We start from the raw sequence: 23,724 nt of genomic DNA on the forward strand, positions 1-23,724 counted from the left end.
CTCCCTAGTGGTTCCGTCCCCTTGTAATTCTGACACTCTAACACCTTTAGTAGGGAGCCCTCCACACCAGAAACTGCCAGCCTCCCATCCTGATTGTGGAGTTGAGTAGGCTGTGTGTCCGGGCCACCTTCTATCCCTGACTGTTCTTCAAAATGGGTCATAGCCTCCTTCAGGCGTTTCCTCCACCTCAATTTCTGGGTGGAGGAAACCTCTGAGGTATACAACCTCTGGTGATTGAGTGGTCCACGCCTGAGGTGCGCCCCTCCTCCGCCCAGGGCGAGTTAATAAATATCTGGTTTAATGGCCGAAGGCGGGCCCCCTCCTATTTTGTTGTTAATCCTAATAGGCTCCAGAGGAGGTATAAGATTGTTTATTGCTGTCTCCTAGCTGTTAGCGGGATCCAACCTCGCAGGAACCATTGTAGAGATGTTTTGGCCCGCCAGGAAAGAATCCACTACCCTAGCCAATAAAAATGTCTAATCCCGTTGGTCTTCTGCAATACTATTACACAGGGAATTAAGGGTATTGATCTTATTCATAGAGCTATTCAATGCCAAAGTGTACACATTGTCACTTTCCCTTTCTTTGGCATACAATATTGCCATAGATAAGGCAATGCTCTTGTCTTCACTGGAGGATTCAGAAAAATCAGTAGCCGAGGCTAACTGCCGAAAGTACAGGCTAGCTGAGAGGTTGGTTCCAATAATAATCCCAAAATCCTGACCCCCTCCCCCCCCCCCCCCCCCCCCCCCCCCCCCCTCTGTTCGGTGCCTGACCGACGCTGGCCGAGTCACGCCGAAGCCCAAGACACAAATTCAAAAGGGAATGATTATTGTTGATGGAAAAAGATCCCGGGCTAGGGATTTTTCTGTAATTGTGTCCACTACAGCGGTCAGATCCATGGCACAGGGAACCGTGACTTTGGCCGCTGGAGCCAGAAGTAGAAAAGCAGAAATTTTAGGCTGTTGTGCTAGAGAGCCAAACAATTTGTCTTTTTTTAGGTTTCGGGGGAGAGAGCGGTGCCCAGATTGGGGCTATGCAGGCGTTTTCCTCACTTCCTCGTGAGGCCTATCAACGTACATTTACCTTGATTATGTAACTTCATGTCACACTACTAAGTCTGTGCTCAGCAAAACAGCAAACAGCCGGGATCAGTTTATGAGTAATCCGTAATGAGGAGGACACTTACTGCGACTTCAGCGGCTTATCCACTCAACAAAAACCAGAGTTGGAGAAGACAGGCCACAAACTATCTTCCGGGCAGCCCCTAGACAGCAAGCTCTGCACGGGACAGCTCGTCCAGACACCGCCTACCACCGTCAAACACCGGAAACACTTTGCCGGACTTCGCTTCGCGAAAGTGGGTGGGTTATGAGGAGGAATCCTTAAAGCCACACGGTGCCTGTTCTCAGCACAGGACATCTCAGGTCCCGAAGCAAAGGAAAAGCAACTTTTCTCTCCCAGCACCTTCGTAGAGTCCAACACCGGAAACACTTTGCCGCGCTTTGCTTCACTGGCATAAATTCACTGTCAATGTTGCTTCACTGTACTGACCCTAGAGAGAAAGCAAAAAGATACAGCATAAATATGGACATGTTCTTTAAAGAAAAATGCGGTCAACAACTTTTCACTGTACCAGACTTTTAAAGAACATTTTAAAAATAAATTACTGGATAGGCTTTTTTTGAAAAATGAAGAAAAGCTTGTACTCGCCATACCTTTAAAAAATATAAACATTCCAGTGGTCTTTCGTTGAGGAAATATCTTCAACATGTGCACTATCCGTCTACTGACTCCACCATACACAATTCTCATAACCTAACAATTGTGAAGAAAGAGGTTCGATTAACCCAGAACAAAGGTGGACATTTCAACTTTTTTTTAAATGTTGATTACCTTTGCTGAATTGGGTTGTCCTATTTGTAGTTATATTGAGTGAAGGTTGTTGTTTTATGGATCCTTGGAGCGTTTTTGCAGGTGGTGTTCATGCTTGGCTGTATATCTGGAATGTGAGTCCTATAAAAAAAGGCATTACATATTTTCCCTTTTCTTCTAACTCATGATAATGTTTTTATATAGCAATTCTTGCTAAATATGCCCCATTTCTAGGTGCTGCAATAATATGTTCTGTTACATGGGGGTTGGTAAACGCACCTCTGTCATTTGCGCAACCTGGTGTCACTGGTGGTTGCAAATTTAATGGTACTCAATCTTTCAACCTCAAAGATGAAAGGCTGAGTTGGCCGTGACAGGGATTCAAACTTGGCCGCATGTTGAAAGCAAGCATTTAAATTGAGAGCTAGCCATCTGTGACTACTGGCAAATCAACTATTTATTCCAATTTAAATGGCACCCTTATTTATTTAGCATTGCTTTTATTTCTTTGTGTCTAAATGGGTCTTCTGAGAGCTCAATAAGTGAGGTAGACTGAGCCCAGTATAACAGTGGAATAGGGCCACATCCCCTTGTTCCGCACTGATTCCATTGTTGCCACTGTACATATAGCTTGTCTAATTCTTGCATTGCTCACTGTCTGTGCTTGTTCAGTAGTTATGCCTGTTTGCTGGGGTTGGATGTTCCATTGGTGGTGTTTAGTGCTGTAGAGGAACCGCTGTCTGCGGCTATTCTGTGTTCACTCATGGCCTCCTCTCTTCTCTCCTGTATAGCAATGGACCCCTCTGTCACTCTCTGGCAGTTCCTCTTGCAGCTGCTGGAGGAGCAGAGTAATGAGCACCTGATCTCCTGGACGTCCAATGATGGTGAATTCAAGCTGGTGGATGCTGAGGAGGTGGCCCGCCTCTGGGGGCTACGTAAGAACAAGACCAATATGAACTATGACAAGCTGAGCCGGGCCCTGCGCTACTACTATGACAAGGTACCAGGAACACTCTATTCCCAACCATTTCCTGCAGCCACTTCCCATTTTCCTCCTGGTGCAGCCAGGCCCAAGCTCTCATCCCCATTCTGTACCAGATAAATCCCCAGGCATATTTGCATTTGGAACTGGTGTCTTAGTAATGAATAATAATGAGATAGCTTAATAACAAGTGATCATCACCTGACCAGGCTGATCATAGCCACAAACAATTACTTTCAGGAGAACGCATCACTCCAGGAAATTCACTTCCCAGTTAATGGTGACCCACTTCCAGCAGATAGTTATGCCAGACGTGTTCCATTCAATGTTATGGAGCTTTGGCCAGTCCCACCAGTTTTTCACAGGTTTGTGAGGCTTCTCTTTTTTTCTTTTTTCTTTTTCCCAAAGCTCTACAGTGCTGATGATTTCTGCTCCCCTGGGAAAGTCTGATCATCTATTTTCTCCTGCCTCCTGGATTGCCATGTACCTATGCCCAGATCCTGTAGCATGCATGCAACAATGTCTTGTCCCATTTGGAAGGTTCTTTTCCAGGCCTGTGTTTTTTGTGTGCTGATTTATGACTTGAAGTCCTTGAAGAATAATATGGCAAATCAATGATTACTCGCCCCAGAAAGCAGAGTGAAACCCTGAACTGCAGTTGCAGTCTCCAAATGTTATGGTGCATGTTGATATGTTTGCTTTTGAGTGCCCCAGATGTTTAGAACAAATATGTCCACACCCTCTTTGTATAAGGTGGCTCCATCTGCTGCAAAGTAATCCCATTGCTTTGACTTAATTAGGCTGTGTCTAGAAGACCATACTGTCTTTGAATTTCTCCATTGTGTGTTTTATCTAACAGTGTGATGGCTTTATGGCCATATTATTTCATGCTGACCCAGCAGGCAAAATACGCTGATTACTGTAAGGGTGCATAAGTAATGCTTCGACACAGTAGTGGTATGTTTTTGGATATAGACTTTTAGTAATTAAAAGAGGGTTGTAAAATGCCTCTCTATCCCTAAAGAGGGGTTTCCGTACATGAAAGGAAGCGAATTAAATTGTCAGGCAGTCCGAAACTAAAAAGTCTGTCACTTTCTTGTCCCAGAACCTACTTCTGTCGTGAACATTAATAATCTAAGACAACTGTGCAAGGATTATCTCTTCTCAAAGTAAATAGTGTCCTTTGTGTTTTCAACCAACAGCAAAGTTCCCAGTTTTGCTGGTAATAAAGTGATGCAATTTAGTGTTCCGAAATACAAGATTCCAATGCTATGGTTGTGGTCCTTTTACCAATAGACTACTTATCTTAAGTCACTGGATAATTTGTGACTGTTTCTTGACTTTGCAGTCCTTTATCCTACCAGCTTGATATGTTCTGCTATCAATCGTAGCATCCCAATGTTAGGGTTGTGTTCCTTTCCCTAGTCTGCTTCTTATCTTCTGTTCCTTTCGGCTTCTGAGCCCTTTTTCCCTTTTGAGATAATGTCACTAAACAATCCAGGAGGTATTGCGTCTTGGGTTCATACTTCTTTTCCTAGCAACTTGGCACAGTCCGCTACCGAGCAAAGGATTCCTTTAGTCAATTCCAGGGTTCTTGTCCTTCTTAATCTCAACCTCTCATGTGGGTGCAAGTCTGAGGCTTGCAACACTTTACACATCTTGGCTAACTCACCTGCCAAGGAAGTAATTGTGGCATAGCTCTCTTTCTCTCACAGGGTCCCAGTCCCTCTTCGCTTTAAATGTTGGTTTCTCACATGGCTGCGGGCCCCAGACTCCCACTGCAGTGCAGTATTTGCTTGGTTTATTTCCCTACCAAGCATACAACTCTCCCTTGTTTTCTTCTTTCATCCTTGGGGTCCCAGATTCTTGACCATTTATTTGGGTACAGGTCCCAGACTTGCAATGCTGAGTTGTATCCACTTGGTTCACTCTTCTGCCTAGTATACAGCTGTCCCTCTTTTGCTTCAGGATCACAGACCCTCTCTTTCCAGTTCCTGAGTTCACCCTGTTGCTTCCCCTGACATCTAACAGCTCCCAGGCAACCCGCTTACCTGTTGCTTCCTTCTCAGAGGTACCAGCAGTTCCTGGGCTGTTGTGCCCCATCTGGAGACTCTGGTAGCGTTCTGGTGTCTGTCAGGTTGTGCAGCGACTCTGCAGTCTGATGCCTTTCCCCGGCTGTGCATTCTGCCTCTTCCACAGGCCCTAGGAGGCAGAGAGGAGTCACTTGGCTGCAACCTGAGTAGTCCTCTCATTAGGGACCACACTTGGGTTCTCTTTTCTTCCAGTTCAGGCTTCCCTTTCGGCTCGTGTCAGCTGCTCCTGTGCATGGCTCCTGCTATTTCTCCTCGGAGGCCTTTACTTTAAAAGATGTATTATGCGCAGCCATGGACCCTGGGGCTTAAGGGTGCAACAAGACATAGACGACAATTAACATTCAAGAGCCATGATCATGTGCAGGTTGTAATTTCATAAAGAGATCAAGAGTCTTATTGCCTAAGTAAACAAGTAAGTCTTCAGTTTCTTTTTGAAGATATCTATAGATTCAGTACCTCTCAGCTCGGGAGGGAGGGAGATCCAAACCTTAGGGGTGATTGCAAAGAAAACTGTATTAGAGACTTTCACAGGCATTTTTCCCTGTCTGCACTTCTGTATGATAGTCCAAATTCGAAAGGGAATTCTGGACTCAACTGGTAGCCAGTGAAGAGTATGTCTTGCCGCCGTGATATGGTCTCTGCGTGAGAGCCTCATTACCACTCTTACGGCTCCATTTTGGCAGACTTGTAGTTTATTTCGAGCAGCTTTATCAATACCAATTAGTAGGCTGGAACAATAATCGATCTTCGCCCCTATGATTGCTTTAGTGATGGTTTCCGCATTGTCATGTGAGATAAGAGGTCTTGGATGTGCCAACAGCTATATATAATAAACACAAGATTATACTAGACTTCTTACGTGAGATTTCATGGTGAGACGCTGGTCAAATATTACTCCTAAAGTTTTTACTTTCATCAGAGGGCTGACTTTTTTGACTCCTAAATGAAAGCTTTCATAACTGGGGCCCAGTTTCTGTAACATATGGGGCGACCCAATTACCAGCAGCTCGGTTTTATCTTTATTAAGAGCTAACTTATTACGAATCATCCAGGTTTTTGATAAAGGGCGAAGGTTTTATTGATTACTGCTTCATCCTGGTCATGAGAGCCGGACAGCGGGATGAAACATTGCGTGTCATCGGCGTAATTGGCAAATATCACACCCTCATAAGCTAACATTGCAAATAACGGGACAGTGAAAATATTGTACAAACAAGGTGAGGTGCAAGCCCCTTGTGGTACACCCCACCTAACAGTAGTAGGAGCAGATTCGGCCTCTCTAAAAAGACTAAACTTTCTAGATTGCAAAGGAACGAAGTCACCCATTGGGTAGCTAAAGGTGAAAAGTTAGCAACCTCATTCAACCTGGTGGACATGATGGAATGGTCCACCAGGTCGAACGCAGCTGAAAGATTGAGTAGCATCAATATGGAGGCTTTGTTCCTATCTATGCGGGCTAGTAACTTGGATTTAAGCTCCAAAAGAGCTGTCTCAGTTCCAAAACCCACACAAAATCCCAATTGATGGTCATTTAGCACAGGGTGAGCTTTTAAATGTTCTGATATTTGTTCGTAGGCCACGCGACCTAAGATTTTCAGTATGAAGGCAGTGTTAGTTATGGGCCTGTAATTATTAGGCAAATTAACAGACAGCGCTGTTTTTTTTCGAAATGGGCATAACCCAGCCCTTCTTTAGGTCCTCTGGAACAATTCCAGTTTTCAATGAGGCATTGATGAACTTACAAATTGCTTTTAGTAATGTGGGGGGAGACGCATTTTTATACTGTATGAAAATCATTTTTACATTTGGTAGTTTTTAGTTGTTTGATTATTGTGCCCAATTCATTTACTGAGATCGCAATAAAGTTAAAAACAGGAATAGATGGCAATCTCTCAAAGGCCCAATCTGTTTTCACAGTCTCCTTGCTCACAAGATTATTATTTTTCTGAGTGATATTATCTCTGATTCGATGTAGTTTGTCTTGCATGGCCTGTTGCATCAAATCACATCAGACATCATTGTCTTTAATAGACCTTTCTGGAACTGTGTGGTTTGTGGATTCCTGCTCCTTTAAAATATTAAAAAGCTCCTTAGTGTCTGAGCATTTAATATCCTATTATTAAAAAAAAAATTTGGGTTCTATAATGGCTAGTCTGTAATTTTGTTCAGCATTCGTATATATTCCTAGAGAATCCTGCGTCTTATGAGTCTTCCAAGTATAAAAAAGCTTGAGAGTTAGAGATTTCAAGCATTGTAATTCAGGAGAGAACCATGCATTGCACTTTTTTTTATAGGGGCTAATGTGTTGGCAGTTATTTCGAGGTTAGAAGATATAACCCTTGATAGCTCCTCAGGATTAACAGTAATGTTTTTCAGGTTTCGTGATAAGATTTCTGTACCAGTTCTCTGTTTTCTTTTCTTGGGGAAGTCCGCTATTATAGTGAATACTACAAAGAAATGGTCAGACCTCGGGCAAGGTAGAGCAGATGCATCCCTGGTCCTAACTTTGACAGTCTACCCAGTCCAAGGTATGAACCAGGTTATGTGTGGGTTCAAGAATGAGTTTCTCAAAAACCAATTCCTCCAAGGCAGTTTGTGGCTCTGCCGCAGCAATATCATCCTTATGGTTTAACCGTAGGTTCATATCTACCATAATCAAATAGCTCAAATTAGTTTTCAGGGAAGAAAGAAGAAAACTAGTGATATTCGCCAGAAAGTCTTCAGTCAGAGTAGGGCGTTTATATATTAATCGCACATTCAATGTAGTTTCTGCGTTCAATCTAGTCGCCCTCTCTCGCGTCACAGCTGTGCTTGAGCTTGAACTCCTGGCAAACTCCCATGTGGGATTGATGTACTGCTATGTGCCAATCACTGGCTTTAAGAAGCTAGATTGCTAGCTCTGCTTCTCGCAGAAATCCTTGGACTCTGGGCCATCTTCTTTATTACAGTACCAGCCTTAAAGCTATATTCATGATACTTTGTAATTTCTGGTTTTTCAGTATTGTCATGTAGGTTAGGTGGACTGACTTACCAAAAAAATACATTAGCCCTATCCAGGGAGGGGGAAGGGGGATTTAGAGTTGGAGAATGGATTGAATATATTAAAGCGGGGTGATATTGCCTTCTCTGGTGATTGGTTGTCCCCAATCCCGTAGGGGGATTCCTTTTCCATGTGATCATCCTTCAGTGCTCCACACCCGGGGGACTATTGTACAGGGTCGGATTGGGGCATAGAATTATCTCAGGCCCCAATGGAGAAAGTGGGCCACAGTTGCAAAAGCCAATTCATTCCTTTTGTAACAGACTGTTTGAATAGAACCCCAGAGCGGAAAGGGTGCAGGTGTTTGCGCCTGCCAAGGTGTCCAGTCTGCCCTTGCTTTCATGGTATTGCTGCTCTTGCTGCCTGAGGCCCCACCCACTCCAGGGTAAGAACTGTTTGGATCTGTTTGAATAGAACCCGCGGGGGGAAAAGGGTGTAGGTGCTTGCGCCTGCCAGGGTGTTCATGCTCTCTGTCAACGCTGCATCCGAACCATTGGAGATCTTTCCTAATGGATTGTCTGTTACTATGAGCGGTTTCTCCCACGAGGGCTACCTTCGGACATCCCACTTTTATACTTGATGCACGATGGAACTTTCGATGTAGAGCTGGGGGACTGGATTAAGGACAATTAATAACCAGGTGAGAGTGAATGCACATTAACCCTGCTGTTTCGCTTCGTTGTATCACCCGTTTAAGCAGTTTTCAGCGGGAAATGGGAAATGGCCTTCTGCAGTGTTTATCTCCAATCTGGTGCTAATCTAAACTAATAACCCAGAAAGGTGCTCCTCCGGCTGTATCAACCCTTGAGGCTAACAAGACTGTTGACATGCCTATGACTCCTCCCCCTCCCTCGCTGCCCCCCACCCCCAGTGCCTGCATCCATCTCACAAAGAAAAATTCTACTAGTAAAGAAGCAAATTCCAGCGACTGATTCACTGTTAACTATAGGTCTCACTGACCCTAAACCAGCTAATCTGGCTAATTCTTCTAATCCAGCTAATCCAAAAGAAGCCATGGAAAATGCCCAGGAAAATGTTTACTGTTTCATCAATGAAGTTAACAACTTTTTGGGCATATCTGGCACTTCTCTGTTTTGATCTGTGGAGGGGCGGTGCTGTCAAAGATACTGTTTCTCAGTAAATCTGAGGGTGCAAGCTGCCCAAGTCCATCTATTGAAATCTCAGCAACAGTGGGAACTGTGCCAGTGTTAATGACTGCCCCCCCCCCCCCAGGACGATCCCAGAGGGAGTTATTGATACCAAACGTGGGACTATCAATACTAGCAATACTAGCAGCTGTACTACGCCCATGTTTTCTGTAGCCCCACTTGTTCGGGTTTCTGGCTATTCCGAGCTGGAGAGCACCTGTATCTTGACCCCCTTCCCGCAATGTAACAGTTCCCAGTGGAGGGATTATATCGCAGCCCAAGTTGCCTAACCCCTGAAGTGCCCCTTTAAACCCAGTGTCATCTGCAGGTGATGATATCCCTGTGATTGAGGCCAGAGGAATGGTTGAAATGGGGACACATCCTGCAGTGGCAGGGGGCGTCCAGTGACCTTCCACACGCCAGAGGCCACCTGGGTTCTCCCCTTCCCTGTGTGCAAGCTAAATATTTTACATCAAATTACCTAGAAAGGGCGGGCCCAGTGCCCAGCATGTTCCAATGCAGTATTATGTTGGCTGAAGTTTTGATCCTCAAAAAACAAGTCACTCGTCTGATTGAACTGGTTGGTAGGGGAAATTGAATATCTAGGAAGGGGCAAGTGACTTGTCTGAGACATGAGGGGAAGGACCCAGACAGAACAAAGGAAGCTTTGCTTGTAGTAGGTGCTAATAATACTAGTGTAATCCAGGGAGCAAATGGTTTGAACAATGACTCTGATAAAAGCATTTTCCCAACTTCTAATTCAGTAGGTAATACCCAAGACTGATGCAAATAATAATTCTTATTGCTAGAGTACTCGTTGCACTGTACCCCCCTCTCCTTCCCACGGGTCCAAGGGTAGCAGGGGTACCGGAGGCAACTATTACAACCGGTCGGGCTACAATCCGGCTGGGCCGTGCCTCCCATATGTAACCAGTTGAAAACAGAAGGCCCACGGGTCTATTGGCAGGGGGGTCACTTTACCTCCATAAAGTCCCCAAACTGCACTCTAATCAGCTCATTAAATCGATGCATTAATTGGATCGGAGGGGCTGTACAGCGGCTGTACATTTATCTCAAGGGAGCACATTTTAAAATATATTTTTCCTTTCCACAAAACAAAAATAGTTTTATGGAGGCATACAATGGTAATCATGGCATAGATCGACGGCATTACAGAAATACACAAATTATATGCGAACGTATTATGGGCATTTGATATCACAAGTCATCAGTCAGAGTCTCTTTCACAATGATTTTCCAACACCAGGCGGCTTAGGTTGCCGCTGATGAACATCCCTACTACTGGATAGACCTTCTGTACCGCTGGTGGACCTATGTGAACCATGGAGTCGCAGGAGTTCGACGGGTCAGAGCTGTGAATCTCTCTACATATTCCATGAAGGGCGTCCAAATGTTTTGAAATTTCGTGGTCTCCCCCAATAGGATGACTGTGATTTTTTTCAGATACCACCATGTCCCAGCATTTTGACCACCATATTGACACGGACGGGCCTTTGGGATGTTTCCATAGGTGGGCTATAGAAATGTTTGCTGCTTTAAGGAGTGTGGTCAGTTTGGCTGTCAAACCTGACAGTGGGAGTGCCCCATCCCTGGTATCACCCAGCAGTACTACTCCTGGATCCCATGGGACCTCCAGCCCCGTGATCAGTTTAATGTGCTCCAACACTGCCCGCCGGAACATTATAACTTTTGGCCACGTCCATAACAAATGAAACAGGGTTCCTTTTTCTGTGCAGCACCTCCAGCAGGCCGCAGGAATGGCAGCAGGGTTACTCTTGTTTAGTAATGCTGGGGTGATGTAGTACCTGTAGCAAACCTTATAACCCCCTTCCCTATTTGTAATGCATTGGGTGCTCCTGTGTAGTTGTTTCGCAAATCTTGCCCCAGTCTTCCACTTCTATTGTACGCCCCAGGTCCTTTTCCCAATTGAGCATGTACCTCTCTTTTCTGGTGGGGACAGATTTGTCTAGCAATTGGTATATGGAGGAGATTTTACCCCTCGGTGGTGATGATGTAAGATTATTTTCCAATGCATTTAACTCCCTCCCTCCTTTTCTCTGATCCCCCTATTAGAAGCCCAATGTCTGAATTGTGCATAGCTGAACGGCTCAGACTCTGATATCTTGAACTCGGTTTTGCACTCTTCCTGAGCGTCTTCATGCCTCCCATCCTCCAGTTCGTGAAACTGCCAGGGGGAATGCCAGGCATGAAATCGGCGTTCCCCCAGACCAGTGTGAGAAGACCCGTTGTGCTTGTGGGGCCGCATTTGCGCGCTGCCTGTCTCCAGTTTGCCACTGTATTTTTCGTGGATGTAACGGGGCCGGGGTCTGCCTGTGACTGCAATTCTCCCCAGCCAGGAAATAACCTGTTTTTCCCATCGTTCTAAGTCATTTTGTAGATCACTGAACAATGGAGAGAAATTGCATTGATATATGAGATTGATTTTTGGGGGGGATTTGCACTCCTAGATACCCAATGCTAGTGGCGGCCCAGGGAATGGGCGTAACTGGGGCCAATCCTGCTCTTTGCATATGCGGAATGTTAATTGCTAACACCGACGATTTCTCATAGTTCACTTTGAACCCTGATACCTTCACTAAGGCTGAAATTTCCTCCCACAGGCTTTCGGCTGATTTCTATATCTGCGTAATTGTCGGCAAACATGGCAGTTTTATATTCCATCTTACCCACTGTAAGGCCCCTTAGCTCAGTGTTTTGCCGTAGTGAAAATAAGTGGGGATAGAGGGCATCCTTGGCGGGTGCCTCTAGTTATGTGAATCCTGTCCGATCGAGCCCCGTTAATTCTCAGCTGAGTGGAGGGATTTTTATAATTGGACATTACCCAGGTTATGAAATTGGGGCTGAACCCAAAGTGGGAGAGCGTTGCTTTGATGAAGCTCCAATCCAATAAATCAAACACCTTATGGGCATCTAAAGACATCACCACCAGACCCCCGTCCCCCACCGCCTCCTGGTTGCTGACTTTATCAGGTTAATTGTGCGCCTGATGCTATCATGTGTGCTTCTGCCAGGAATAAAGCCCGTTTGATCTGGGTCTATTAGCTTTGGGAGGATCCTGCTCAATCTGGAGGCGAGAAATTTGGAGAAGAGTTTACCATCATTATTCATTAAGGTAATGGGTCTATAGGAGAAGCAGAGCTCAGGATCTTTTCCTGGTTTGGTGATAAGAATGGTTAGAAACTCGGCCATAGAAGGGGTGACAGTTCCGGTGGTGAGAAACAAGTTAAATTAAGCTGTAAATTGAGGGGCCAGGATGTGTGAGTATGTCTTATAAAATTTAGCAGTGAGCCTGTTGGGGCTCGGTGCCGAACTCTTCAATGATTGAATTGTTTCGGCAGTTTCTTTGGTTGTAATCAGAGATTCTAAAGGAGCTAAGAGGTCCAGTGCGGGAGATGGGTCGCACCGACGTTAGCATTCCATTTGACCACTTGGCCCGATAGGGACCCCCACCATGATCTGCCTATGATGCCTAACCAACAGTTCCCTTTTCTCGGATTCCCCAAAGCACCTACTGCCGTTCTCCCCCTTAAGCTGGAGGATGTTATTCCTACTATGGACTTTCTTTAATATGTGTGCCAAGACCCGGTTTGCCTTGTTCCCGTTAATAAAGTAGAACTGCTTAGTGTATGCCAGAGCTTTTGCTCATTTATCAGCCCAGTGCATTTCAAGGTCCCTCTCTCCTTTCCTTGTTTGTTTTTTTTTTGTACTTTCGTTCTAGGTCTGCCAATTCAGCCTCGAGTTTAGAGCCTTGGAGTTGGGAGATTCTCCTCTGTTCTGCCCCGGTGCTGATCCAGAACCCCAGCACCACTGACTTCATGGCGTCCCATATCATGGCTATAGGGGGACTCCTTAGTTGTAAGGGAGCATATTGTACAATGCACCAGGATTTATGGTCAAGGAAATGCTAATGACTCTATTAGAATTGACTTTAGAGACTACGGTTTGGCCGAGGGTATATTGAACTTCAATAAGTGATGTTGACCCCCATTAAACTCTCTAATAGAAAGAACTAAGTCTGCTGGCCTGTGAAGATATGTTACAATGGACCGCGCTCTTGGGAGCAAATGTCCCACTGGGGGATCGGGCCCTTTGTTAGACCCAGAACCTCAAGATTTACTGCCTATTAAAGCCACCTAGCCATCGTCACGTTCTTTTTCAAGCTGTTATGGGAAGAATATTATTTCTTAAGTCACTATTTAGTCATCTCCAGACTGTTATTTCTAAGCAGTAGTGGAACTTGATTAAGTATCGGGAAATTAATTTGGGGTTCTTATATTTGTATTTTATTTGATGTTTCTGTTTGTAACTTTCATGGCTTTGTGCCAAAATAAAGTTAAGAAGAACTGGGTGAAATGTAATACAAATTGTGAAATTGAAAGAATATTTATTCAGCAACAATGGTCAAACCTACTAGCCGCATAGTGAAGTAACTCGTCAAACTGGTCCACATTGGCCAAAAAACTGCCCCACTTTGACCGAAAAACAGCCCCACACTAGCATTTTACGTTTTTGGTTCGGTCATTGCCCTAGAGGCCAGTCCGAGCCTGCTATTGTACTGTGGACGCACTGCCTTGGCCCCAAGGGAAAGGTCTCCCCGTAGGGGAGAAGGGACAACAGCCTCAGATTCGTCATATTACCCTTTGCCTCGTTTTATGATTTAGGTGTCAAGTCCCCATGCATATGTTATTCCCAGGTGGATCACTATGGTGTCGGTCTTATCCATTTCACTTAATCTTTGTTGGGTGATGCCCTCTAAGCGTTCCCATTTCATTGCTTGTACACCCAACCATATGTTGTGGCTGTGCTCAGAACAGCAGCTTGGGTTTCTTTTGGCTGTCCTTGACTGTTGTGTTGCAGTCGCGTGAATTGCTGCCCCACCATTCGCACTTACTACTTACCTTTTCTGCACTGTCCCCTCCCCTTTCCCATGCACTTGCGCAATCTGAATGACTCCTGGCCTAGTAGGATCGTTGTCTGTCTTCCCTCTGTTCCCTCTCCCTTGCCTTGTCGTGCCTTGAAACACTTGTGTATAGGCGTGTTATAAATGCCATATCATATCATACCTCACAATATACAAATCAGGGGCACATTATACTTTGGAAACATTTATTTAGAAAATTGGGAAATATTTGACAGTTTAACATCCATAAAACTACATCTTTAAGAACCTTGGTAATGCAGAACTCAGTTTATATATCACATTTCTAATATTTATTCTGGAGACTTACTTTTCAGACCTGTGTCCGATGTTTATAATGAATGTCGAGCTCATGCCAGCCTTAAATGCTGTTGTGGTCGACCCTGTTCTAAATGAATACTTGGAGTACTTTTTCCTCACTAATACACTTTGCTGAGTGTCAAGCCTTGTATTTTCCTAAACGGGAGCAATGATACTGTGACCCATCCAGATCTCACCACAGGTAGACTTTTTTTTGGCTGGTCTGATATCCAGAAAACTTAGCCAAAAGCAAAACAGGAAAATGGTGTTCCTCGCCCAGGGTGAACTTCAGGAAAACCTGTTCTGCCCTTCTTGGTCAGTTTTAGAAAACCAGACCTTAATCTGTGCCCTATTATCATGCAGTGTCGGAACCCCCAGTAGGGACCTGAAGTTGGTGTCCCATTTGATTTGGCCTCCATGGCCCTCTTTCTCCAACCCCCAAAGAAGGCAATGCAAATATTGTTATAAATATAATGTATTCAAATTCAGAGTAACAAGCCATCCCAATGACCTGTACTTGTAATTTATGAAGTCAGTGGGGGCCCCTGCAGCTATTGTCCCTCTAGGCACATATTATGTCTATTGCTCTCCGATATTGCTAAAGTCTGTTCTTTATTCAGTAGCATAACCATGCTGAGCATGCAGGCCTGTGGCCAACTGCCACATATTTTAAACTAACCCCGGAAACTGTCTGTTACTTTGGCCTAGAACAAGTAGCTTCCGTAGCTGTCTGTATGTTTGGGCCAACGTTACCAAGTTCCACCCCTTAAAAGTTTTTTTTCTAATGGATTGTGTCTTCCCATGGACTCCCCATTCTCGATATATTCTGTAGCAGCAGAAAAACGTTGTCAAATATTTGCCACCAGGGAGTGTTGTGTGGCTTTGGCATTGAGGACCTCTTGGCCGTCCTCTGCTTTGGGATCGGACGTGATGTCGATACTGCGTCCCACGACCACCATTCACACGTCCGAAAATGTTTTCTGAAGTACTACTAACATTTTACACAAAATGTTGACAGTGACGCCTTCATGCTTAAATTGCAATGCGGATTGTGATGCCAAAATGTCAATTACCGATCCTCACAAGATTTGCTTGGGATGTGTCTGCACCATTCACAAGACGACTGACTGTGGTTTGTGCCAGTCTGACGCCAAAGGCACTGACTGAAGAAAAGAAGATACAAATTGACGTCAGACAATCTGCCTCAAAGTCACCAAGCTCCACAACCTCTGCCTCAAAGGCACCGAGCACCACACTGTCAAAGGTGCGACCTTCTGAAGGAAAAGATGGGGGGACCCAATCGATTTTCCGAAAAAAGTCAATTTCAAAGGTCGCACTCCCAGAAGGATTCATCACTCTTCTTCATCCGCGAAGAAGAAGAAATGAAGACCACGCTAGTCTTCGTAGTCCTCGCCTGAGAGGCAGGTAAGATTGCCTTCAAGATGCACTATGGCAAAGAAATGGGAACAGTTCAGACAAAGAATGCTTGAGGTATTCGAGAAACCTGTACCATCAACATCCTCCTTGGAGTCGAAAAGAAGAGTTAAGATCTCATCATGCATACCAAAGCCGGCATGGACTCTAGTAAAAGCTCATCCAGTGTGCCTAAAGGCCAGAGTAGTAAGCCGCAAAAACCTGTCAAAATATATTGTGGTCGATGGCGTTGTCCGTTTCAGCTCTCTTCTATGCCACTCCGGTGCCTATGTCAAAAGGCCCATCGATGACGAAAGATAAAGACTCTTAATGCCAAAATATGCTATGAGGTCGAGAAGAGACTTTGTCTGCCTTTGAGAGAATTTTGGACGAAGATGGTGAGGAAATCCGGCTTGCAATGAAACCCATGAAACTAACAGATTCTCCTGAAGAATTTGTTTTAGAGGATGCAATGATACAAGATTTGGCTAAATAGCTACAGGAGGCCAGTAGGTCAGACGCTTCCCCTGAAGTTGATCTTTACCAAAAAATAACCCCCATGCTCACCCTAACGCAGCATACAGGGCTGTCATGGGGAAGGTATCCGAGGCCCTGGTTTGGGAATCTCACAACAGAAAGGTTACAGAATGACTTCTCCAGCATTGGATCTTTCATGGATTCACATGCTGTGAATATTTCCCTGTCGTCAGGCCGGGAAACCTTGGTAACTTTAATTTATAGAAAAGATTTGACACTTTAGTGCCCTATCAACATCCTTTTTGGGTGCTTTAGGCTCCACCAATAGGGCGTCTGGTATAAATAGCCCCTCTCCTGTGGCTTCCCTTCAGATTTCAACCGTCTCCAAACTGTTGGGATTACCTCGTGTTGCTGCACGTGTGTTTGGTTCGTGGGCTAGGATGTCATCGGTAGCCCAGAAGAAGTCTCTTTTTTGGCCGTGTGCTACCTGCGGCATGAAGGTGTACGAAGGGGATGGTCATATGGCCTGTCTTTACTGTCTCTAGCCCCATCACTCAGCAGATGCTTGCGAGATATGTCGGGGGTTTTCGCAGAAGACCTTGAAAGATGTGATCGACGGCTAATATGTTGGCTTAATGAGGGCACGTACCCGGCTTCTGAGGTGGGTTCGGCCCGGGGGAGCCAGTCTTAAGGAAGAGCGGAGAAGTCTGCAGAGCATCACTGAGCGACGTCGGCGGAACCTCCTGCTAAGAAGCATCGGGCAGCTTTGCCTGCGTCGGAGGTGGGGAAAGGCAGCAAGTCTTCGTCTAGGCCGCATCATTCGAAGGGGGTGAGTGGCTCTTTGTTGTCCAAGCATGGTCGGCCGGACAAGTCCAAGGGGTCTCGTGGTAGGCCCGAGAAGTCTACGGGGTTAGAGAAAGAAGCACTCGTCGTCCAGGGACCATCACAAGTCTTCGTCCAGCCGGGAGTTATCGAAGCACCGTTCCGGTTCTTCCAAAAAATGCAGGTCTCTGGTGAATTTGAAGCCAGAGGACGTGTTTCCGACGATGAGCTAGTCGACGGTAGTGCTGCAATCTACGGTCTTGTCGTCGACGGTGGTGTCATAGTCGGCACCGTCCACGTCTCTGACGGACAGTGGTCCGGTTCTGTTGTCGTAGCCACAGATGGAATCGGAAGGGTTGTTGACGACGGGTGGTGCCTGGCAGTCCGCCACCTTTGAGTCCATCCTTCCTGAGAACATTTTACAGCAAGATCCAGCTACGTTTTCTGTTTCTTTGGGAATGGAGGAGGAACAGGAGCCAATGTTTGACCCGTCGGCTCTGGGTCTGCAGAGTGCGAAGCCGTCGACTTCGAGTCGAGTGGGGTGGGGCTGGGCCGCCCCCTTTACCTGTTGGTTAACCCGCAATCTCTGCTGTCCTTGCAAGTGCTATCTATGCTTCAGTATTTGTTGGGGCAACTGGATGCAAGGTTGCTGCCTTCTCCGAGTCCGGCGGTGCCGGTGGTCGAGGGATTGCCTGGTGAGGCGCCTAGTAAGTCTCCTCCGGCACGATTGCCATTGCAGTTGCCGGTGGGGTTGGGCCATCCAAATTCTCATCTTGAGAAAGGCGAGCTACCTGAATTGGATCCTGAGAGTGTTTGCGGGACACCCTAGCTACTGTGTCGTCGCCGCCGATAAATGATGACGCATGGGACACGGACCCTGAGGTGGAGCAGCCCCGTAGTCCGGCACAACCTTCACCTCCGGATGATATTTGGGCGTTCCATGCCATGATGTCGAAAGCGTGTCTGGAGTTTGGGCTGGGGCCTGAAAAGGAACGGGTGGACTGCTTTCTCTTCCACCATATGGGCAAATGGAGGAAGGCGGTCTTCCCGGTGCCGATTCTCGGCCACCTGTGGCTGGAGGGTCTGCGCACGATGCATCACTCATTTTCAGAGCCGGCGGTGAAAGGTTGCCTTGAAAAGAAATTAAAGGCTCCTGAGTCTACCGCTAGATTCCTGGTTTCGCAGCCCATGCCCGAGCCCGTGGTGTCGGCGGCTGCCAGTCGTAGAGCCAGGAATCAACATAAATGTGTTACGCCTCCGGACAGTGAGGCCAGGAAGCAGAACGCTTTTGTAAAGGAGGTCTTGAGGGTAGGGGCTACGACTGTGAAGGCTGCTAATTCATTGGCGAATATGTCCAGATATGATTGTGAAATGTGGCATCGGCTGGACCCGATTCTTGAACATCTGCCAGAGCAACACTGAAAGGAAGCGATGCTGATGGTACGAGCATCAATATTGCTGTGGACCTGGTGGAGTCAGGTTTTAAACCAATTAATAATGGGGTGGTGCTCCGACGGCAGGCCGGGTTGAAGTGCACAGACTTTCACCTGGAGGTCCAATATAGGGTCATCGACATGCCCCTGAAAATTGATGAGGCCCTGAAAGGGATGAAAGAGGATACGGAAACCGCTAAATCCTTGGGTTCCTTGCAAAGTGGTCGCTCTTTTCGCTCCTTTCAAGCTTTTCGTGGAGCCTCTAGGAATGCCCGGTTTGCTTCCGCCAGAGATTGTGGATACGGGCGCTCCAGCTACTCGTCTCAAGGTTATCGACGATCAGTCCAGTCGACTCAGAAGGACCAGAAACTTCCAAGCTCAGCGGAAGAAATGTTTGCAGTCCCCAGCTCTTTGACGACAAACAAAAGCTCAACAATGACTGCCATATGGACAATCTGCTGGGGGGCAGGGTCGCCGTCCAGGTCGACGAGTGGCGAAAGATATCAGATCGCTGGGTGCTAGACACGGTGCATCTCGGCCACTCGGGGTTCCGGCGTCCGCTGGTCCCTATTCCGCCGCTGCATGTGCTGCTGCCGCATCTTCCAATCCTGTGGCAGGAGGTGGTTCTCATGCTAGAAAAAGGGGCGATAGAACCAGTTCTGGTTGCAGATGCGGGCCAGGGGGTTTACTCCCAGGACGTCGTCATGAAAAAGCCCAACGGCAAGTGGAGGCCTATTCTAGATCTTCGGGCGTTGAACAAGAGTCTGCAACGCCTGAAGTTCAAGATGCTCACCCTTCAAGATGTCATCCGTTCGGTGCAGCCGGGCGAGTTCCTGGCGTCGATGGATCTGCAGGATGCCTATTTTCACATCCCTATGAGGTGGAAGCACCGCAAGTTCCTGCGTTTTGTGGTCGGAGAGGAACACTATCAGTTTCGGGTCCTCCCGTTTGGCCTGAAGTCATCCACCAGGACGTTCACGAAGTGTTTGGCCCTGGTGGTGGCCTTACTCCGAAGGGAGGGTCATCATGTGTAGCACTGCCTAGACGATTGCTTGGTGAGTGGTTTGTCGCAGGAAAGGGCACGAGAGTCTCTCATGGCGACTGAGGCTTTTGCAATGGCTTGGATTCGCCGCCAACTTCGAAAAATCGAATTGGACGTCGTCCAGAAAGTTAGTGTTTCTCAAGGTAGTTTCTTACCTGGAAAAATGTGGTAAAGCCTTCCAGCGAGCGAGTGGAAAAGTTACGTGCCAAGGCAAGCGAGTAGAAAGGGGGCGCAGTGGTCTCAGTCCGCGGTTACATGTCGCTGTTGGTGGCCATGGCGTCATGCATCCCTCTTCTAATTGCTGCTTGTTCATGAGGCCTGTGCAGGAGTTCCTCGCAGACAGTTGCAAAGTCGAGGATTGTGGTCTGACAAGTTGGTGGTCGACAAAGGCTTGGTGGACGCCCTTCGCTGGTGGACATGCACAACCAATCTTGTAAGGGGCATGCTCTTGCTGGAGCCGGAGTTCCAGTTCACGATCGTAGCAGACGCTTCCCAGGTAGGGTGAGGGGCACACCTCGACATATCACAGGTGCGGGGCCTATGATCTCGGGTGGAGACTGTTAAATATTAATGTGCTCAAGTTGAGGGTGGTGCACTGGGCCCTGAAGTCGTTTCTTCCGCGGATCAGTGGTGAGGGTGTAAACGGACAATACCACCACAATGTTCTATTTAAGGAAACGGGGGAGGGGGCACACATTCCAGAGTCCTGTCGAAGGAGGCGCAGGACGTTTGGCATTGCTGCTTTCCATCTGCCCAGAGTTCTGAATGTTCAAGGGGACGCACTCAGCAGGGATGCTAGTCTGCTGCACGAGTGGAGGCTGAAGGAGCAGCAGGTGGCAAGAATCTTCTGGCGATGGCGGCATCCTCCGTTGGATTGGTTTGCTACGAAGGAAAACGAGCAGTGTCTGTAGTTTGCCAGCAGAAGGGCTCAAAATTAGGGGGACGCGTTTTCGTTCCCGTGGACGGGCCTTTTCGCGTATGCGTTTCCCCCGTTCCCGCTCATTTGGAGGACCATCCAGTGGATTCTGAAGTACCAGTGCCGGGTGATTCTGGTGGCCCCGTTCTGGCCCAGGCAGACATGGTTTTCAGAACTCCTTCATCTGGCAGTGGAAGAGCCGGTTCGGTTGGTAGCCGATCCGGATCTCCTGTCTCAGGATGACGGCAGAGTGTGGCATCACGATCCAGTGTCTCTCAGCCTGGCGGCGTGGCTCCTGACCACTCAGACTGCGGTCATCTAGGAATATCCAGAGAGTGCGACGGATCTTGGAGGCATCGAGGGCGCATTCTATAAATGTCTTGTATAGTCCTAAATGGACGAGATTCTGTGAATGGTCTAGGGGTCATCCTGAGGTAGAGCCTTTGGATGTTTCGCCTGCTCCGGTTCTCCCGTACTTGTTACACCTGGGGAAGGGGGTCTGGCGTTGTCATCCATTAAGGTGCATTTGGCGGCAATTTCTAGGTTCACGAGAAAGCGCCATACTGCTCCTCTGTTTAGTGATCGCTTGGTGAAACATTTTCTGAAGGGGTTGTTTCAGACATTTCCTCTGGTGAAGAAGTTTGCACCGGTGTGGAGCCTTAATGTAGTCCTTTCGGTTTTCATGAAACCTCCTTTTGAACCCATGTCGACGGCTCCCTTGAAGTTCCTCTCATGGAAGGTGGCTTTTCTAGTGGTGATTACCTCGGTTTATGAAGGACATGGTTCTCCTGGCCACTAACCCGCACTTTATCCCAAAAGTGCCGTCAGCTTTTCATAAACTTGCCTCTATTGCATTACCCTCCTTCCTTGCTAATGCTTCCAAGCCAGCGGAAAGGGCCCTGCATTCTCTGGATGTTGAGAGGGCCCTAAAGTTTTATTTGAATCGCACACAGGGCTTCAGGAAGTCACAGCAGCTGTTTGTGGCGTTTGGGCCGTCCAACAAGGGGCAGGCCATCTCCAAGCAAGGACTTTTTCCGCTGGGTTTCCTCTTCAATTTAGTTTTGTCACACAAAAGCTGGCAAGCCTTTGAGGGGTGCTCGGAAGTCTCATTCTACGCAGTCCATGGCATCGTCAGCAGCGTTGTGGTCTGGGATACCGCTGGTGGACATTTGCCAGGCAGACTCTTGGGCAGTGCCGCATACCTTCACCAGGCATTACTGTCTGGGGCAGCAACATGTGGAGGATGTGCAGGTGGGGCATGCGGTCGTCCAACGCCTGTTTCAATAAGGTAGGCCCCACAGCTTCAGGGCTTTTTCTATTTGCTATATCACTTGCTGGTTTGTGTCTCATGTATGTGATTAAATACTGTTTGTTGGTTTGCCTATACACACCGCCACACGTTGGTTGTACTGCTATGTAATCTATTCACAGCATGTGAATTCATGAAAGATACCAACGCTGGAGAAATGGAGTTACAGGTAAGAAACTACTTACTCCCTTAACTGACATTCTGGACAGAGGCAGAGAGCCAGTGTGGCCTTAAACGATGCTCTTACCAAGCTATGGCAGAAGCCCTGCTCGGTGCCAGCAGTAAGGGGTGTGGGGACCCAACAAATAAATATAAACCGGCAGTTTCAGACCTTGACATCCTGACAAAACGCCCAAGACCAGAGAGTGCCAGTCCAAGCTGCCATTCAGGAGCCTAAGTCCTCAGCCTTTCCGTCTCTGCCCCCAGACAGCGATGACAAAAAGGTTGATGCATGGGCTAAAAAAGTATTTGCTTCATGATGCATGGCACTCAAAGCAACAAATGCTTCCTGTGCTAAATATACATGATGAGATAATCTGATGACACCGTCACCAGATTTTACTACATAGAGGTGTCCCCAGAACTACTTTATTACGTACAGATAGCTTTTCAGAAAATTATAAACGGTCTTTATGACATCCTTTAATTCCTTATCATGTGCCTTCTTTATAACTAAAGCAGCAGAAACAGCAGCTGATGCATTTCGGACTGAAGGTCCATCATCCGGGTTAGTTCTGCAGAAAATGTAAGGTGGGCAAGGTTACAATCTAGCATTTATATGTATTTGAGAAAACAACAATATATATCCAATACTAGATGTTCATCACACCTGTTTCATGAAGCACTTGTGTGACTAATGGATGGTAAACCTAACAATGGAGAATTAAAAACATACTTGATTCAATTTTATGTGAACTTGATGAATGTGTAAGCCAAGTGGTCTGCCAGGAAGGTAAAGTATAAATATTACGAATAAAGTGCATGTATTGAAACCTTTAATGAAAAAGCCCTGTGGATATACCAATTACCAAATACTCAAATGGCTGTTCATTCAGAACACGTTTGACATGAGCGGAAATACTGCTGTGTCGGGCTGAATGTTTATATTTGAATGTGCTATTACATGCAACCATTGAGGAAGACTTGCCCGGCTCTCCACCATCCATCAACGTATTAAATACAACAACTAATTCCATTGAAGAGGTTGAAACAAGCGATCAAGCTGTCCTATCCCCAAGGTTTCCATGGTTATATGTGATTTTATCATTCTGAAAATAAAAAACCGTTGTGAAATAAGTGGAATAATTTTCAGAGCGTCCCTATACATGGTATGGAATTGGAAATTACATTGTTGAATAAATACTGCTTCCATCAGCACAAAAGGAACCTGAATAATGTTTGCAATTGCTAATGTACATCACGAGACAGAACACAGCAATTTGCAAGAGGCATCCAAAGTCGAAGTTATAAAGAAAATAGCAAAAATCAAATCTTTGTTGGTGGCGGAATCGTCAAGTGTGACTGTATTTAAACAAATATGTCCACAAATGCCATTTCACATTGTAGAGCATTGCGTTTAACTTAACATATTAAATATTGACCTTTAGTAGTTGCAAAATTCAACAACCGGTGATGAGGAATACACATTTTAAATATTAAACTTACCAAACTTCACATTAAAAAAATATGCATTGCACTGTTTGAAAAGTTAACTTTTTTCTGATTTTCAAGAAGAAATGCACCAATACAAGAACCATATCCTGTAAAATCGTTCAAAACTCCTGAATAAATGGACATCCAAACTGGTGTGATATAATCCAAGTTCACAAAGGTAATCCAGCGGTCCAAACAGTTTCCAGCGAAAGAATACCAAAAACGTCTGGCATGAATTCACATGCGAATCCTGCCTCCAAC

The 23,724-nt window shown here is 46.3% G+C and overlaps 1 protein-coding gene across 2 annotated transcripts in view; it reads left to right on the forward strand.

The window, feature by feature from the left end:
• Window positions 1–23,724, forward strand: part of ELK1 (ETS transcription factor ELK1) — a 795,254-nt gene that overhangs the window by 234,469 nt on the left and 537,061 nt on the right. For both annotated transcript variants that reach the window (XM_069647417.1, XM_069647418.1), the window contains one exon: window positions 2,667–2,875. In XM_069647417.1, coding sequence (XP_069503518.1) covers window positions 2,667–2,875 — 209 coding nt within the window. The remainder of the gene's footprint in view (window positions 1–2,666; window positions 2,876–23,724) is intronic.

The sequence above is a fragment of the Ambystoma mexicanum genome, chromosome 2q (assembly GCF_040938575.1).
Source record: "Ambystoma mexicanum isolate Mex_15411 chromosome 2q, UKY_AmexF1_1, whole genome shotgun sequence".
NCBI lineage: Eukaryota > Metazoa > Chordata > Amphibia > Caudata > Ambystomatidae > Ambystoma > Ambystoma mexicanum.